General features: G+C 38.7%; 1 protein-coding gene across 2 annotated transcripts in view; it reads right to left on the reverse strand.

Moving 5' to 3' along the window:
• The window catches only part of PTPN11 (protein tyrosine phosphatase non-receptor type 11), a 78,324-nt gene that overhangs the window by 56,355 nt on the left and 3,452 nt on the right, over positions 1-18,517 (reverse strand). For both annotated transcript variants that reach the window (XM_024741478.1, XM_024741477.1), the window contains exon 2: positions 3,805-3,927. In XM_024741478.1, the coding sequence (XP_024597246.1) occupies positions 3,805-3,927 (123 nt within the window). The remainder of the gene's footprint in view (positions 1-3,804; positions 3,928-18,517) is intronic.

An 18,517-nucleotide genomic window follows, 5' to 3' on the forward strand; every position in this document is an offset into this window, starting at 1 on the left:
CCAAACTCAGAAAGTAGCTGTCGCTGTGGCAAAGAGAAGAACAGCAGGAAGGGTGGTGAAAAAAGGGAAATTTTGCTTTTTTTTATATTTTATTTTGAAGGAAAAAAATGACTGGCAATAAATACAATATGGGTAATTGGACATAATTTTTTGTATTTTTTTTTCCTCAAAATTAAAAAAAGGGGATCTTCCTTGACTAACTAAGGCAACCTAATCATCAAATTTTCAGCATGGGCACATAACAAAAAGATTAGATCACCTGTAGAAAACTAGAACAATAAACTTGTCATTTATGCATGCACACACACACACACATGCATCTCAGTGTCTATAATATACATCATATACATAAGAAAACATATGTAAAGTGAAACTTGGCAGTTTAAGAGTTGTTAAAAGCACTGATTCTAAGACAGTTCACCAAAAATATATACAGATGACCTTTAACCTTATTAAAAGATGTTCAGCTTCAATCATAAGAGAAATTAAAATTCACTGAGATACCGTTTCTCACCTATCAGGTTGATGAAAGTGAAAAGCTTGACAACACTCAACTGGAAGCTGTGGAAAAACAGGGACCCTCAGACACTGTTGGTGAGAATGCAAAATGGTACAATCACTGCGGAGAGGAATTTGGAAAAACTATACTAATATATATTGACTCTCTGCCCCAGTCATCTCACTCCCGGGAATTCACCTCTGAAGATACATTTCCAAAAGCACAAAACATATGCAAAATGTTATCATATTAAATGCAGTATTATTTATCATTGTAATATATTGGAAATAACTAAATTCCCATTTATAGGAAATTGTATAAAGTTACATGCTATGTAGTTAATTTAAAAAATGAGAAAGATCACTAAAAGATTTCTGTAAGTGAAAAAAGTAAACTACAAAGAAATAGACTTAGTATTCCCCTTCGTGTGTGAAAAGAAACACAGAAAGATAAACCATAAATTAATAAAACTGGTTACCTACAGGGATGGAAATAAGGTACATGGGGTAGGGATAAGAATATGGTTTGTCAGAATATACCTTTTTATACAGTTTGACTTTTAAATCTTGTAAATGTTTCACATATTCAAAAAATAAAATCAACAAGGATCAAAAAAATGAGTACAAAACCAAAAAACTGAATACAGAAAGAAAGAAATGACTCTAACTTTGCAGTAAGTTTGTAACTACACAGAAAATTAATTCCCGTAGCTTTTGAACACAGTACAGATTATACACCCTTAGTGGTATATATGCTGTGAACAGAAACACTCCAGAGAAATCATGAACTTTACTTAATGGGTTTGTAATTAGAAATGATAATGGTATAGTAATTCTGAAACTATCTTTGTATTAGAAGATTGGGCAAATGAGGTCATACATTGATGCTGCTGTGAAACACGGTTCTCTCTACAGAAGGGAAACACAAATACGGAATGGGAAAAGGTAAGGAAACTGGGCTGAACTAGAGCTATCAGACGTCTGATATATATTTATATATTTATTGATACTGATATATTTAAAATTTGGTTTTAAATATATAAGTATTTATTTCCCAGCTCTGTCTACTATAAGGGCCTAGAAGCAATGACACTCCAGAAGATGGGGCAAACAGATATTATGTGCTTCCTGATGTGAAATAAAGGGATGGCTTCAAAATCCACTATTGAAATGACGAGAGAAATTTGAATATGGACTGTGTGTTAGATAACATTATGGAATCACTTAAAATTTCTCATATATAATCATGATATTGTAGTTATACAGGATGTCCTTGTTCATAGGACATGCACAGTGAAGTACTCAGAGGTAAAAATAAGCATCCTGACATCTGCAACTTATTTTCAAAAGGTTGGGGGAGGGGAGAGTATACACATACACACACTCAGAGAAAAAGAGCAAACATGGCAAAATGTTAACAGGTAAAGGGAATGTGGGTATTCACCATACTCATCTTTTGACTTTCATATAGGGCTGAAATTTCTCAAGATAAAAAGTTGAGGAAAAAAAAAAAAAAAAAAAAAAACCTCACCAGTTCTGTGGTCCCGGCTCTGCCACTTACTAGCTATGAAACCAGCTTTGTAAATTAACCTCTGTGCTTCAGCTTACTCACCCCTAACATGAAGATAATAGTGGCATTTATTCATAGGTTGTTGGAGAGATTAAATAAAATGATATGTGGAGAGTGCTTAGCAAGATGGCCTGGAATACGTCAAGCCCTCAATAACGTCTGCTATCATCCTCCTCCTCAACATCATTGTTGTTATTATTATATAATCTCCATCCAAACTCTTACAGGTCAAATGTCACTCAACTGTAGGTCAGAAGTTTGTGCTAGGATAAGCCTGGGAAAATTCATGAAGGTTTCTGCCCTCTCCTTGTTGCAAAACGAAGTAAAAGCCAACAATGTGAGCTCCTTGAGAAACTAATCGATACCAAAAAGGGACTTGCCACATCCCGAAGAAGTCCTAAATAAATCCTCGGAACATGTTTTCCTTACTTCTTTATTTAAAAATAATAATAATAAAAGCGAATTCATAGAGCAGTTTAGTTCTGGCTCCTGGAATGAGCTAGAGTAAGGAGAATGAGTATATAAGAGAAAGTCAATTTCTAGAAAAACTCTCCCACATGTGTCCAAAGAGACATGTAACAGATGTTGCCAATACTGTTCAAAACAATTTTAAACAAACTAAAAACAACTCAGTGTCCAACAATAGGGGATGGGATAAACTGTGGTATATGCACACCTTCGAATATTATATAGCCATTAAAGTTAATAATTAGATCTATATGTATCAGCACAGAACTCAAAAAAAATTTAAAGGTAGTCTCAGAATACGTACATTATAAAGCCATGGATATGAATTCTAAAAACACACAAACCAACCTCATATCATTCACACACAGTACAAATGCAGTACAAGTATAAAAACATGTTCAGGAAGGAGATATACCAACCTCTTGATGGTGGTTTCCTCTGAGGAAAGAGGGAGGGGAATGGGACTGGGCAGGGGAACAAACGGGACCACAACTTCCTCAGTGATGTTTTATTTCTTGAAAAAGAAAAGTGATCTGAAGAACCTCTTCTCCTTCTTTCTTTCTTTCTTTTTTCTTTTTAAATTAAAGTATAATTGATTTACAATGTCGTGTTAGTTTCAGGTGTACAGCAAAGTGATTCAGTTATATGCTTTTTCAGATTCTTTTCCCTTATAGGCTATTACAGGATATTGAGTATAGTTAGTTCCCTGTGCTATACAGTAAGCCTTTGTTGTTTACCTATTTTGTATATAGTAGTGTGTATCTGTTCATCCCAAACTCCTAATTTATTCCCCCACCCCACTTTCCCCTTTGGTAACCATAAGCTTGTTTTCTACGTCTGTGAGGCTGTTTGAAGAAACTCTTAGAGAGTATTTTTCCCATTTGGTAATCAACAGATGGGAAAGGAAAAATGCAGGGAACAAGGATGGAGCCTTGTTTTGGATTGAAGCAGGATCGACCCAGGCTTTAGGAACTTGCTATGTTATGCTCCAGCTCATCCTCAGTGGCCTCTCAAGAGAGAAAAAGCCCACCTTCAGGCCCCTTCTGCTGACTCCCCGAGCCTCTCACTCTCAGGAGGCCACGTCCTGAACCCCACAGCAGGCCTGAATCACACCTGATCTGTGGGCCAGGGCACTGGCAAGGCCTCACCCACGGGGCAGCAGGCAGACCTTCAGACTCTAAATGAGGGTCACAAGTTGTCCAAGTGTGGTCCTAACATTTCCCCCCTGGAAAACACTCTCAGGATTCTCTCTTTTTCTTGCAACTTACCTAACAGAAAGTGTAAAGTCTCCAGGGTTACTTTTACTGGGCCTTGCCAAAAAACTGCCATCAACTCCTCTTGTCAACAGTAGGTTTTCTGCCTCCACGCCAGTGATATTTGGGTGAAACCATCTTGAGAGAGAGAGAAATAGACCAATGAAAAACAAAGGACTCTGTCGGCACTACTTCCCACACCGTCACAGCTAAAATGCTTTTTAGTAGAGTAGCAAATAAAAACACCAACCCAATCCCTTTCCCTTCTTCTCTTTGGTCACCGCCTCCTCCTTGTCTTCCCCATGGTAGGAGCCTGGGATCCTGCTAGCACAGTAGATGGGGCTGGGGGCATGGTCAGTGGGATTGGGGCTGAGGTGGATGCTATTTATATAGGGTGGTGGGGAGGGCCTTAGCAATAAGGTAACATTTGATCAGACCTGGAAGAAAGGAGGCAGCAACATGCAGCCATATAGGAAAGGAACATATCAGGCAGAGGGAGGAACAAGATCAAGGGCACGGGGGCAGACCGTATTTGACATGCTCAAGCACGCAAGAGGCCAGTATGCTTGGAGCAAAACACGCAAGGGACAGAGCAGTAGATGAGGCCAGAGAGGTAATGAAAAGCCTGATGATGCAGGGCCTCGGAGGACACTGTAAAAACTTCAGCTTTTATTTTTTGTGAGATGGGAAAGGACTAGAGGGTTTTAGGCAGAGGAGCAACGTGATCTGACTTATATTTTTAAATCAACTTCAAGCTATCGTGCAAGGGTAGAAGCACATAGATCAGTTAAATAAGCTATTGTGATAATCCAGGCAAGAGATGGTGGTACCAAGGACCAAAGTGGTGGAAGGATTAGTGATAAACGGTCCAACTGGGAACATTTTAAGGGTAGCCAACAGGATTTCCTAATCTATTACATATGAGATGGGAAAGAAAGAAAGGAGTAAGAACAACTCCTAGGTATCATGTCTGGGCAAGTGGAAGGTTGGCGGTACTACGTACGAGATGTGGAAAAAGGGTGGGGAGAGGAAAAATCAAGTGTTAGATTTGGTACGTGTTAAATCTTTTTTTTTTTTTAATTTTTTATTTATTTTTGGCTGCATCGGTACGCGCGGGCTTTCTCTAGCTGCGGCGAGTGGGGGCTGCTCTTCGTTGTGGTGCGCGGGCTCCTCATTGCAGTGGCTTCTCTTGCTGCGGAGCACGGGCTCCAGGTGTGCATGCTCAGTAGTTTTGGCGCACGGGGTTAGTTGCTCCGCGGCATGTGGGATCTTCCTGCACCAGGGCTCAAACCCATGTCTCCTGCATTGGCAGGCGGATTCTTAACTACTGCGCCACCAGGGAAGGAAGCCCTGGTACATGTTAAATATGAGATGCTTAATCATCTGAGTGTCTGGTACATATTAAGCACTAATGGTTAGATATTACTGACAATCATGACAATAACTATAAGATTGTTCTGACAAGAAATAATCAGAAAAGGCAAGAATCTAGACATAGTCTATCACCATTCCTGTTGTTTACATTAACTGAAATTTATTTTCTTTTTAATTTTTCCTATAGCATTTTACTAGCATTTTGGGGGAAATCTAAACATCATTCTGATTATCCTAGAGAAAAATCACAGGGTTCAGATCAAAAGGAAAAAAATATTAGTTTGCTCTTTACTCCCTCTGAGAGCTTGTCAGAAGACTGAGGCAGAATTTTATCCAGGGAAAACTCAACCTCAATTTATAAGATACCTATCATTCCAGCATCCAATACTTTTGTATACAGTATGATTACGAAACTATCCTTTTTTTTTTTTTTTTTAAATCTTGTCCACAGCTTCTTTAATCTATGGTTCCCACCTGAGTCCCCACAGTCCTAGGGAATCAAACAGCAATAACAGAAGGCTTCCGGTTACTTTTAACTTTTCAAAAAGTATAGTGAAAATCTCATGTTAATCTTCAATTTGTCTACTTGTATAAGCTAGTTAAAATGTCAAATCTCTCTTGCTTTTGGCTACAAAACAATTATGTTACTTGGTGTGGTAGCCTGAAGCTGAGTGGCATATATGTTTTCTTCTACAACAAAAAGGGAAAACTAATTATTATATGATGAATACAGGTTAGGAAACAATTCTCTTTAGAATATTGGGTTTATGGTTTAAAAAAAAAAAACAGAGGAGACCCCAGAAGTAAAAAAGCTGAGAATCGCTGGCATGTGGTGGCAAAGCTTTATGGGTAGGAGCACGGACTCTGGAACCAGACTACTTTGGTTCAGATCCCAGCTCTGTGTGATCCCAGGCTAGTTATTTAAACTGTTAACTCACCTATAAAATGGGAATAGCAACGGCACTGTGTCATAGGGTGTTGAGAGGATAAAATGAGTTAATATTTATAAAGTGTCTATAACAGTGCCTGGACTTCAGGGTAGCCAAGGACAATGATGACTGCCTAAATTCACATCTTCCCACATATCCTTCAAAAACAATACGGGGGACTTCCCTGGCAGTCCAGTGGTTAAGACTCTACGCTTCCAATGCAGGGGGCGTGGGTTCAATCCCCATGCCACACAGTGTGGCCAGAATAAATAAATAAATAAATAAAACTAAAAACTAAGGGGAAAATTTTTTTAAATATGGAATTTTTAAAAAAGAACAAGTAAAACCACACAATAACCTAACCATGCCCTCAACAAAAGTAGAAGACAGAGAATGCGCAAACTTCCAAATTACCTGTAAGTAAAAAAAGAAGACATACCAAATCTCAGTAGTGATCTCTCATCTTCTTACTGCAACCCTCTGTGCCAAGCCAAGGGCATTCTGAGAAAAACTGCATGTCAGGGGAGCTAGTGGCAGGCCTAAAATTGCTGTAAAACCACCTCCAGAAAAAGAAAGTCCACCCTAAGTGTGAAAATATTGAAAAAGTTTTCTTGTAGATCAGAGCCCTATTTATAGGAAAGGGGAATGATTTAAGGTGTAGTGTTAGAAATGCACGGTCTCTGGGGAAGAAAAACGCAAAAAAGAGACAGGATCCATTTGGCAATTAGGTGACAAAAAGGAAAGGAAGTAGAAGGGGGAAATTTATTTACCTGCAAACAAACAAACAAAAAACCCAGAGGACAAATAACCTCTCCCCTACCACAAACACAAATACATACACAAATCCACTAAAAAAAAAAAACCTGGACTTTTCTATACTGACAGAAGAAAATGCCATTGAATTAGGAACCTTTAAAATATTTAAGAGCCACAAAATAAATAGGAAAAAAGTGAATAAGTCTATATAAAGTTACTACAAAAAAGAAGAGTCACACATCAGTCAGCTTTTGAAAATTACCCCAGACAAACACCCATGATGCAGAAGAAAACTATGAGACAACACTCCAATCTGAGTTAAATATACTCAAGATTTGGGGATATGAAAAAACACTCTGAATAAGAAATTTAAAAGTTAAAAACAGATATGGACAGGGCTTCCCTGGTGGCGCAGTGGTTGAGAGTCCGCCTGCCGATGCAGGGGACACAGGTTCGTGCCCTGGTCTGGGAAGATCCCACATGCCGTGGAGCGGCTGGGCCCGTGAGCCATGGCTGCTGGGCCTGCGCGTCCGGAGCCTGTGCTCCGCAACGGGAGAGGCCACAACGGTGAGAGGCCCGCGTACCACAAAAAAAAAACAAAAACAGAAATGGACAAAAAGTAGGAAAAAATGAAGAGGGAACTGATCAAACTCACAAAGAAAAAGGAAAAGAAAATCATCTCAGAAATGAAAACTAAATTACTAGGCACCCAAAGGAGAATAAGTTCAAATGAAAATCTAATAAGCGTCATTAAAGAAAGGGAGGAAAACAATGAAGAGAATAAAATATGATGAAGAAAGAAATAAAAGAGATCACAAAGAAAATGGTTAATATGAAAGACAAGCAAAGAAGAAACAACATACATATAATTGGGGTAAGGGGAGAGGGGAAACGCAATGGAACAGAACTAATATTTAAACCTAAATTGAGAAAACAAATAAAATAAGATGTGAATCTATACATTGGAAGGGACCACCAGGTACTTGGGAAAATTAGCCCAGAATAATTGCTCTGGCACTTGTTCTAATGAAACTATTATGCTTTAAAGACAAATGGAAAAATATCTTCAAAGCCTCCATGAAAAACAAATAACTTACTGTAACAAATTAGATTAGCATCTGACTTTTCAAAGCCAACATATAAAGCAAGTTGATAAATGAACAAGCATTTTTTAAAAACTCAATGAAAGAAAAGGGTAAACTAAGAATTTTATATCCAGCTAAGTTATCCTTCAACTATCAGCGCTACAGACAAAACAAGTTTCAACATACAACAACTAAGGGAATGCTGTACTTATCAGTCTTTCCTGATGAATCTACTAGAGGATAAACTTTATTTATCTATCTTGTTGTAACAAGCAACATTGACAAAATAACCGATGGTGAGCATTTAATAATCTATAAATGTCATGTAAGACTAAAACAAAGATGGGAATGAGAGTAGAAAACTAATGTACGACAGTTATATACTGTGACACAGTAGAACTACTACAACTAGAAAATGGGAAAAGGAAAACAGAAAAAAACTCATTGTTGTATAGGCAATAGGCGATAGATGGGTGTTTAAGGATAGTGAAAAAAATCTGATAAGCCTGAAAATAAAAGTCAAATAACAAAACAGAGGACTAAGGACATTCAAAAAGGTGTAACTACTAGATTAAAAAAAATACAAACCTTCCTAAGTACCCCCTCAAAAAACTGTTTTCAACAAAAAATTTTTAAATATACACCTTAGAAAAAAACTATATATAATATATATATATATATACACACACACACACACACACATGTACATACACACACACATCTTGTGAGAAACAATGCAAGGAAACACTACAGTTGACCCACGAACAACATGGGCTTTAGAGGCACCGATCCTTGCGCAATTGAAAATTCATATATAACTTTATAGTCAGCCCTTTATATCCACAGTTCTGCTTCCAACTACATGGTTTCAACCAACGGCAGATTGTATCATACTGTACTACATATTTATTGAAAAAAATCCGTGCATAAGTGGACCCGTGCAGTTCAAACTTGCGTTGTTCAAGGGTCAACTGTAAGTATAAAACATTAAGATAGAGGACTTCCCTGGTGGTGCAGTGGTTAAGAATCCGCCTGCCAACGCAGGGGACATGGGTTCAAGCCCTGGCCCGGGAAGATTCCACATGCCGTGGAGCAAGTAAGCCTGCAAGCCACAACTACTGAAGCCCGCGTGCCTAGAGCCCGTGCTCCACAACAAGAAAAGCCACCACAATGAGAAGCCCGCACACCACAACAAAAAATAGCCTCCACTCTCCACAACTAGAGAAAAGCCCATGCACAGCAACGAAGACTCAGTGCAGCCAAAAATAAATAAATAAATAAATAAATTTTTTAAATGTTATGATAGAGTTGATACCAAACCTATCAGTCATAACAATAAATGTGGATGAGTTTGCTGTCTATTAAAAGAAATCAACAAACCTATGAATATTTATGTACCAAATAACACAGCAATCACCTTTGTGAAGCAAAAACTACAGGAGATGCAAGGAAATGCAGATGGAAACACACCAATAATAGGAGACTTTAATACACCACACTCAATACAAGATAAAATAGACTAAAAAAATAGGTAAAGAGATAGAAAATCTAAATAACATAAACAATAGGGTAGATCTTATGTGCATATATTGTACTCCACACCCTGATAATAATTACACATTTTTCTCAAGCGCCTAGAGCATTTCCATAAAAATTGAGCAGATATATAGTCACAAGGAAAACAGTAACCCCTATAAAGTAGAACTATTACACAGAATATCACAATGCAATAAACCTGAACTTCACTAACAAAAGCAAAAAACAGAAAGGCCCTTCTACCTGGAAATTTTAAAACCTTCCATTAAACAACTCTTAGGTAAAAGGGGAAATACAAGCTGAATTACACAATTTGTAAGAAATAACGGCGGGACTTCCCTGGTGGCACAGTGGTTAAGAATCCGCCTGCCAATGCAGGGGACAGGGGTTTGATCCCTAGTCCAGGAAGATCCCACATGCCGCAGAGCAACTAAGCCCGTGCACCACAACTAGAAAGTCTGCACACAGCAATGAAGACCCAAAGCAGGCAAAAAAAAATAAATAAAGTTTATCGTGGAGTCTATTAAAAAAAAGAAATAATGGCCATGAAAACACTACATATCAGCATCTATGGGATAGAGCTAATGGAGTTATCAGTGGAAAATTCACTACACAAACAACTAACGTTAATAAAAAACGTAAGAGAATAAAAATAAAGTCCCAGTTCAAAAAAAAAAAAAAAACCCTAGAAAAAGGAGAAAGGATAGCACAAGGAAGGAAATCTATTTTATAAAGATAAAAGCAGGGGACTTCCCTGGTGGTGTGGTGGTTAAGAATCTGCCTGCCAATGCGGGGAACATGGGTTCAAGCCCTGGTCCGGGAAGATCCCACATGCCGCGGAGCAACTAAGCCCATGCACCACAACTACTGAGCCTGCTCTCCAGAGCCCGCGAGCCACAACTACTGAAGCCTGCACGCCTAGGGCCCGTGCTCCGCAACAAGAGAAGCCACCACAATGAGAAGCTCGCACACCGCAACGAAGAGCAGCCCCCGCTCGCCAGAACTAGAGAAAGCCCGCACATAGCAACGAAGACCCAATGCAGCTAATAAATAAATAAGCAAAAATCAAAGAAAACAAAAAAGTAGTAGATCTAATTAATAAAAATCCTGCTTTTTAAAATTAACAAAATAGACAAACCACTAGTTAACTTATTCAGAAGTACAAAAAAAAAATCACAAAACAAGAAATGACAAGGGAGAAATAAGCATTGAAACAGAAGAAAAAAAATTTTTTAAAGAAACTACTTTGCAGACTGCTGTGCAAATAAATTATAAAATCTAGATGAAGTGAATAATTATCTAGGGAAATAAAGACTGCCAAAACTGAGTCCATTAGAGAGAAAACTTAGGCAAACCACTTTCTATATAAAAATAGAGAAAGTAATTTTAAAACTACCCCACAGAAAAGCACCAGGCCCAGATGGTTTCAAAATGGAATTCTATCAAACTTTCAAAGACCAGACCATCCCAGTGCTCTATAAATTATTCCAGAGAGTCAAAAGGAAAGGAAAACATACCACTTCCTTTCATGAAGCAAATATAACACCGATACCTATACCAGATAAAGACAGCTACTTCAGTGATACGGAAGGCAGACACCTTGCTCCTAATTTTAATAAGATTCTAATTATTTTAAAATTATAATGATGGTTGTACTGCAGTATTTTTTTTAAAAAGTCCTTAAACCTACAATTTTCAGGTTAATGAAGTGAACGGAGGGAAAAACCATTCTGTCTCCCCTCTACAGCTCTCTCCCAGAATCTTCCTCCATTATTGGTCTTCATTAAATGAAATACTGCCGGCTCAGAGGTTGCTTCATTTTTAAATACCATCCAGCCTGGGCCGCCACCACCTATGGGGGATCTGTTCCCTTACTGTCACCACTGTTATCTCCTCTTTCTTTTTTAAAATAGATTCTAGAAGAATTTCTCAGGTTTGTCCTCAACCTCACCACTGGGAGGGCTGCCTCAAGGGCACACTTTACTGCTTCTAGCAAGATCTTTTTATTTGCTTATCTTCCTGTTTTTCATTCCCATTTCATCTTTCCTTATCTCAGCCAACTACTTCAGGCAGCTCTAATTTTTTATAGACTCAATGTCCTTTAGAATCTTGTTGAGAACACAAACATAAACTTTCTAAAACCTTTTAAAATTCATTTACTAAAACAGCACAGATAGGTATGAAATTCCGAGAAAAAGCCCAAGCTTCCCTTGCATCGTCAGAAGTCACTAGTTAGCAGTTTCCTAATCTTTGAGAAATGTCTCGTGCATATACATACGTATACTTACCTACGTGTGCATGTGTGCAAACACACTACTCTCTCTATGCCAGCCTGTGTGGAACACACACATACACAAATGCAATCCTGATCTACACCCCAATTTTTTCACTTACTACGACGCAAAGATCTTTCCGTGCAAGCATTTTTTTTTTTTTTTTTTTTTTTATTTTTGGCTGCGTTGGGTCTTTGTTGCTGCACGGGGGTTTTCACTGGTTGCATCCAGCGGGGGCTACTCTGTTGCGGTGCGCGGGCTGCTCGTTGTGGTGGCTTCTCTTGTTGCGGAACACGGGCTCCAGGCACGTGGGCTTCAGTAGTTGCAGCACGCGGGCTCAGTAGTTGTGGCTCGCAGGCTCTAGAGCGCAGGCTCAGTCGTTGTGGCACACGGGCTTAGTTGCTCCGTGGCATGTGGGATCTTCCCGGACCAGGGCTCGAACCCGTGTCCCCTGCACTGGCAGGGGGATTCTTAACCACTTTGCCACCAGGGAAGTCCCTGAGCATTCTTTTTAATGGCTATACTCTATTCCATTATAAGAATGTACCGTCCATAATTTAATCCCTATTAGAGGACATTTATATTATTCATAGATTTTTGTCATTACAAATAATGCAGCATATCACACCCTTTATAATCATCTTTATACACTTTTACAAGTAAATAAATATCTGTAAATTAAAATTGTAGAAATAAAACTGCTTTGAGAAGAGTCTTTTTTTTTTTACTCTGACAAATTTGCCAAGCCACACTCAAAAGAAGGTACCAGTTTTGACTCCCATGAATTAAGCATGAAAGCCCGTTTTCTCCCAGTTTTGACAATACTACGTATATTACCAAACTTTTTTATCTGAGTCATGGAAAATGGTACCATTCTAGTTTGCATTTCTATGTGAGACTAGCACTTTTTCATGTTTTCAGACCACTTTTTTTTTTCGTTTTCTGTGAGTTGTCAGCTTGTCATTGTTCATTTTCTATTGGATTTTTTTTCTTACTGATTTAAAGGGGCTCTTCTTGATAGAACCAGAAAATGATCCTTTATTATACATGTGACAATATTTGTCTTAGCTTTTTTCCCTTTTTACTTGCTTGTGGTTATTTTTTTTCCCCAAAGAAATTCATCTTGGCATGGTTAAATTTATCAGCTTTTTCCTTTATGGCTTCTGGGTTTCTTGCTATGTTTAGAAAAACTTAACCCACAGCACTGTTGTGAAATGGAAATAAATTAATACACATAAAGTGCTTAGCACAGAAAAAAACTCCAAGGAGTTTCACCTGTGGAACTAGGAATTTAGTTTTAGGTCAGAATAAAACACAATAAAGGCACAGATTTTAACAGGACCCTGCAATAGATACTAAAAAGGGGGGATGACTGGGAGAAGAAAGTAAATAAGACAGAGATGAGAAGTTACATCAAGAAAGAGTATGGAGACAAAGAGAAGACAGAATTATTATTTACTACTAATAATATTTTATATTTAATAAAACTTTATAAATTATAAAATAGAAACGACTTCTCCATGCTTATATTATTACATACACTTTTTTTCCCCTCAATTATCAACTAGCTCTGATAGCAAGGGAAAAAATAATTTACTGGCCATTATATATTAGGGCTGGTTAAAATTATAGCTACATTTACTGTTTGCCATGTGCCAGCGTGCAAAGTAGACTCCAGAAGTCAAACTTTTAACCATTACACTCTGCTATTTATTTCTAAAAATTTCTAAAGCAGAACTCTGACTGTAGATGGTCTTCATTCACAACCATGTGTTCTCACCTTTGTATATTTTACAAAAATAACACTTACGTAGAGTATCCTGCTGATGCTGAGGGACATCATAAAAGTGACTTCCACTGCTGAAGGTGGCACTAGGTAACTACAACCACCACCCATCAGGTAGATTGGCAGAGGAGATAAGGCAGGTGGTCTCTTTAGCCCTTTATTAAATAAACCATTATTATTTCATTTCCAGCCAACTTCTAATTATACCTATCATGTTTTTAAGAGTGAACATACAGACACACACACACACACAAAAGAGTGAACACAGGAAAGTGATGTTTACAGGGGAAATTTAGTAACCAGCATTTAGCACAAAGGCTAGACAGAGTATGGGCTTAATAAACATTTGTTATCGCTGTTGTTATCATTATTATTATTGGTGGAAGATATGCAGATAGATTCTTCTCTTGCATAATTATGTTAGTTTCACACAGACCATTTTGAGATATGAATCATTTATGTTACACTGCCTTTTCAAAAACTGAACTTCACAGCTCAGGAGCTGTCCCTACATTATCTCAAACAGCATATAATTAGAAATTGAAAGTTCTATTCCATAACCCACCCACTTGAGTTTTGATATACTGTAAACTCTCCTTCCCTATTTTTTTCAAAAAGCCTTTGTATTTACCAAAAACGTCTTTCCCAATTACACGTTTAATATTTGTAGTGCAATTACTGGCAGTTTTGTGATTTGCAACATGCTTATCACTAACACAGAGCAGTTAAGAGTTCATTCAACCCCTGAGATCTTAGTGAGAGACGGTAAGGAAGAATAGTGGAGTTAATAGGACTAGTATGATATTATAGAGCTGGCCTCAAGGATTATAACACTGGTAATATTAGGTACTGAGGCTGTACATCTCTAAACCCTGCCCCCATCTCCCACCTAGTGTGAATTCAAATAGCAGAGGTTAGTCTCCCCAAAAGGTAATGTAAATGTATCTGTATTATCTAAAGGGAGGGGAGAAGGGCAAATTAGTATATCTACATTTGGGTCTGTCAACAAGGTGTGTCCACACAGGATGAGAAAAAACAGATAAATTTCCAGTCTTCCTCATGTATACAGTGGGCACTTGGTGAACGACTGCTGCCTGAATTAACTTCAGGGAATGAAGAAACACCAGGGAGGAGAAAAGAGAGAGGAAGGGCATAGCGAAAACGTCACACCGGGAAGCGGGGGAAGAGCATTCTCCTCTTGCACATTCTAACCCCTGCTAACCTGCCAGAGCTTGACAATCCCTTCTAATCGGTCATCCTCTGGCACTGTCTATTATTTATTAAGACTCTCAGGTCATAACATGGTCCAGGTCAGTACCACCCATCTCACAGAAAGAGCTTGAAAACACATACACACACACACACACACACACACACACACACACAAAACATCAACACTTATGAAAAAGAGCCTCAAATCAATGTCTAAAACAAATCAGCCCTGTGCTGAGTGGGCCAGAAGAAAGGAAAGACAGAATCCCTGCCTCCAAGAGAGTTTACAAACCCAAACTATTTGCCCAGAAATCCTACCAGAAATCTAAATCCCTCATTAGTGAATACAGATTCTGCAAAGGCTTAGCTCACTGACGCCAGGATCTTATTTATGTCAAGTGAGTTTAAAAAAAAAAAAATGCTGATGAACCAAAAAGAAAATACAATGATGCTGAATATTTTATCTATGTCCCCTTCCCCCAGTGATGTGGGGAAACAGTCAAGCAGGCCAATAATTTCAGGAACTTATTCTCAAGGCTGCTATGCTAAGAAGGGAATTTAAACTAGGGATCTGAAGTCTTATTTCAGTTTCTTGCCTAAATATAAAGTGATACTGGGTATAGCTTTCTTACCTGCTGCTCCAGAAAAATCATTATCTTTGTCCTTGGGGAGAAAGCTTAGAGTTTGGTACTTTCTGCAGATTACAAGAATATTCCTCTTTTCCAATTAAATTTTAATTTTCTATGGGAAAAGGATGAGTCACAAGGGAGGGGCAGTCGACAGGGCATTCTAGGTAACAGAGGCAAGAAAAAAAATTAAGGCAGTTAGCTTTCTAATGGTAGTGGATAGCTGCTATGTCTTTATAAATCATTATCTTTTCATAGAGTTTCACTGGTCAGCATCTCTGCTCTGATGACAAGACAATAAATGGAAACTGCCTCCAAAAGTCTTTCCACAAATGGCTTCTACCCTGTTCAAAGCCTCTCTCTCTCTTGTCTGCTCTCCCTGGGTCCACTCCAGCCTCCTACAATCCTCCCTTCACAGCAGCTAGAGGGATATTTTTAAATAGATCAGCTCACGCCACTCCCCTGATCACATCCTTCTACAGTTTTGCATTGCTCTTAAAATACAACCCAAACTCTTCTCCATGGTCCACGTGACAGTGAGGACCTTAAAAATCCCTGTGTGGTCTAGTCTCCACCTACAGCCCCCGTCTCAGCTCCTCCACGTGCTCCCTTCTGTCCTTCAAGCACTCCAAGAACTCCCTACCTCAGCACTCCCGCACTTGCTGTTTCCTTAAAACCTGGAACACCCAATGCCTAGCACAGTGCCCCCCGCACTTAGTAATCCCACGATAAATAAGTTAAATCCCAAGTTCTTGAATGAATGGGTCAGTGTTTCATTAGAGTGGGTCAATGTAATGACACAGACTTGGACCTATAGTCTACTATTTTTAAAATAAACATATTGCGTGTGTGTATATGTATGTGCGTATAGACAGACATATATACAGTGTGCATGAATATGTATATCAGTATACAAGTATGTACGTATTCTAAACAGTATGCTCTATACTGACAAATTTTAGTTTCAGTTTGGTACTATGTTCATCAAACTCATTTGATGCTGGCCTACAAGTCTGTCTCCCTCTCTAAATTCAATGCTCCTTGTGAACATGAATCGTATCTTTCATATTTCAGTGCTGCCAAGGACCACAGCATATACAAGCTTGCTAAATGCACACAACCCTCCAAAACTCAGTAATGAACTGGGCTGCATTTTAGGGTGTTTGAATCCATTTCGGAGAGGGTCTCAAACCGTTGGTTGCAGGCCACAACTGCCACAGAACCTGCCAAACATCAGTATTTGCCTTCCCCTTCCTTAAAAAGGTAAGCATTGGAGGGCAAGTGCTGTCTGCGTTTCCCAAAGGGAAAAAGGAATAAGCACAGTATCTTCTATTGTTCCATAGCTGCCTAACAAAGTACACCAAGGCCCGCTAGTAACAATTACAAACAAGAGCTGGCTCTGCTTTTCCAGCTCTTGTGCGACTCTCTAACATTCGCCACACTGACCACTTGCAAGAAGGGTAAGTGATCTTAGCAGTGGCCCCTGCATTTGAGCAGCTCTGGACAAAAACCCGAGCTTACATCGGGGCAAGACATTAATAAAGACAACCCAGTTTCAACTGGAAAGACGTAGAACTGTTATTTTTCAGTAAGGCAAGTTTATTTACTCCTACAGGATACAAACAAACAGGGCCACTAAGGAGAGCCTGGGACAAATGTACCTGACCTGCATCAGATAAATCAAAAGCCTAGAATCTGAGAACAAGCTAAATTTCCTGGCCCTCTCAGTTTAAGCCCTCAGACACCACCTTCCAGAGGAACAAAAGCAAATGCAAAAGATGCACCAGATGCTGAAGAATACAGCCAGTTTTGTCAGCTAAACAAGGCAGAGTAGGGCAGCCGAGCAATCTCAAAATCTAAACTCAGCACAAGCATTGCTATATTACCTGGGTGGGAGGGAGAATCATATAATTGCTCATACCTTCCTTTCCTTACCTGTGATGTTGAGATGTATCAGCATACTGAATATATGACATTGTAATTATTAAACGCATACAAACTCTAAACCTTAAACCCATGAACCAAAAAGAATTACATTGATAATTAAACAAAACAAAATTCAGAATATTAGTCATTCAGGAGTCAGCTCATATGATCACCTCCTCAGAGATTTTTCCTAAACCCATTATCAAAACTAACCACGTTCTCCACATTCAGTTTATTTTTTTCCCTCCCAGCAGTTATTACTACCTGAAATAGTCTCATTTATTCATGTGTTTGTCCACTTTCTCTTTCAGCCATAAGAACAACGATCTTTGCCTATTCTACTGCTTCATCCTGCCTGGTTCAATAACTACTTGTTGAATGAATTAATTCTGAGGTTAAAAATCATTTGAAAAAGAACACAGTTCGAAGACTAACACTATCTGATTTCAAGACTTGTTATAAAGCTACAAGATCAGGTGGTATTGGCATAAGGAAAGTCAAATAGATCAATGGAACAGAAGAGAGTCTAGAAATAGGCCCACATATAAATGCACAACTGATTTTCAACAAAGGTACAAGTTCAATAAAGATGGACAGTCTTTTCAACAAATGGTGCTAGAACAACTGGACACCCATATGCAAAAAGAGAAGATACAGCCACATCTCATACCACATACAAAAGTTAACTCAAAGTGGATCATAAAGCTGAAACTATAAAACTTGTGGAAAACAAGAGAAAACATTTGAGACATTTTGGGTCAAGCAAAAATTTCTTAGGAATGACACCATAAGCATGATCCTTTTTTTTTTTTAATTGATAAAGTGGACTTCAGCAAAATTAAAAACCTCCATTTAAGACATTTTAAAAAATGAAAAGACAAGCCACAGACTAAAAGAAAACATTTGCAATTCTGATCAAAGACTTGTATCCAGAATAAGAAACTCTCAAATTTCAATAAGAAAACAAACAAGTAAATTTTATTTTTTTTTCACAAGTAAATTTTAAAAGGGAAAATATTTAGGGCTTCCCTGGTGGCACAGTGGTTGAGAGTCCACCTGCCGATGCAGGGGACATGGGTTCATGCCCCAGTCCAGGAAGATCCCACATGCCGCAGAGCAGCTGGGCCCGTGAGCCACGGCCACTGGGCCTGCGCGTCTGGAGCCTATGCTCCGCAACGGGAGAGGCCACAACAGTGGGAGGCCCGCGTATCACAAAAAAAAAAAA

This window comes from Neophocaena asiaeorientalis, unplaced genomic scaffold (genome assembly GCF_003031525.2).
Source record: "Neophocaena asiaeorientalis asiaeorientalis breed wild unplaced genomic scaffold, Neophocaena_asiaeorientalis_V1.1 scaffold648, whole genome shotgun sequence".
NCBI lineage: Eukaryota > Metazoa > Chordata > Mammalia > Artiodactyla > Phocoenidae > Neophocaena > Neophocaena asiaeorientalis.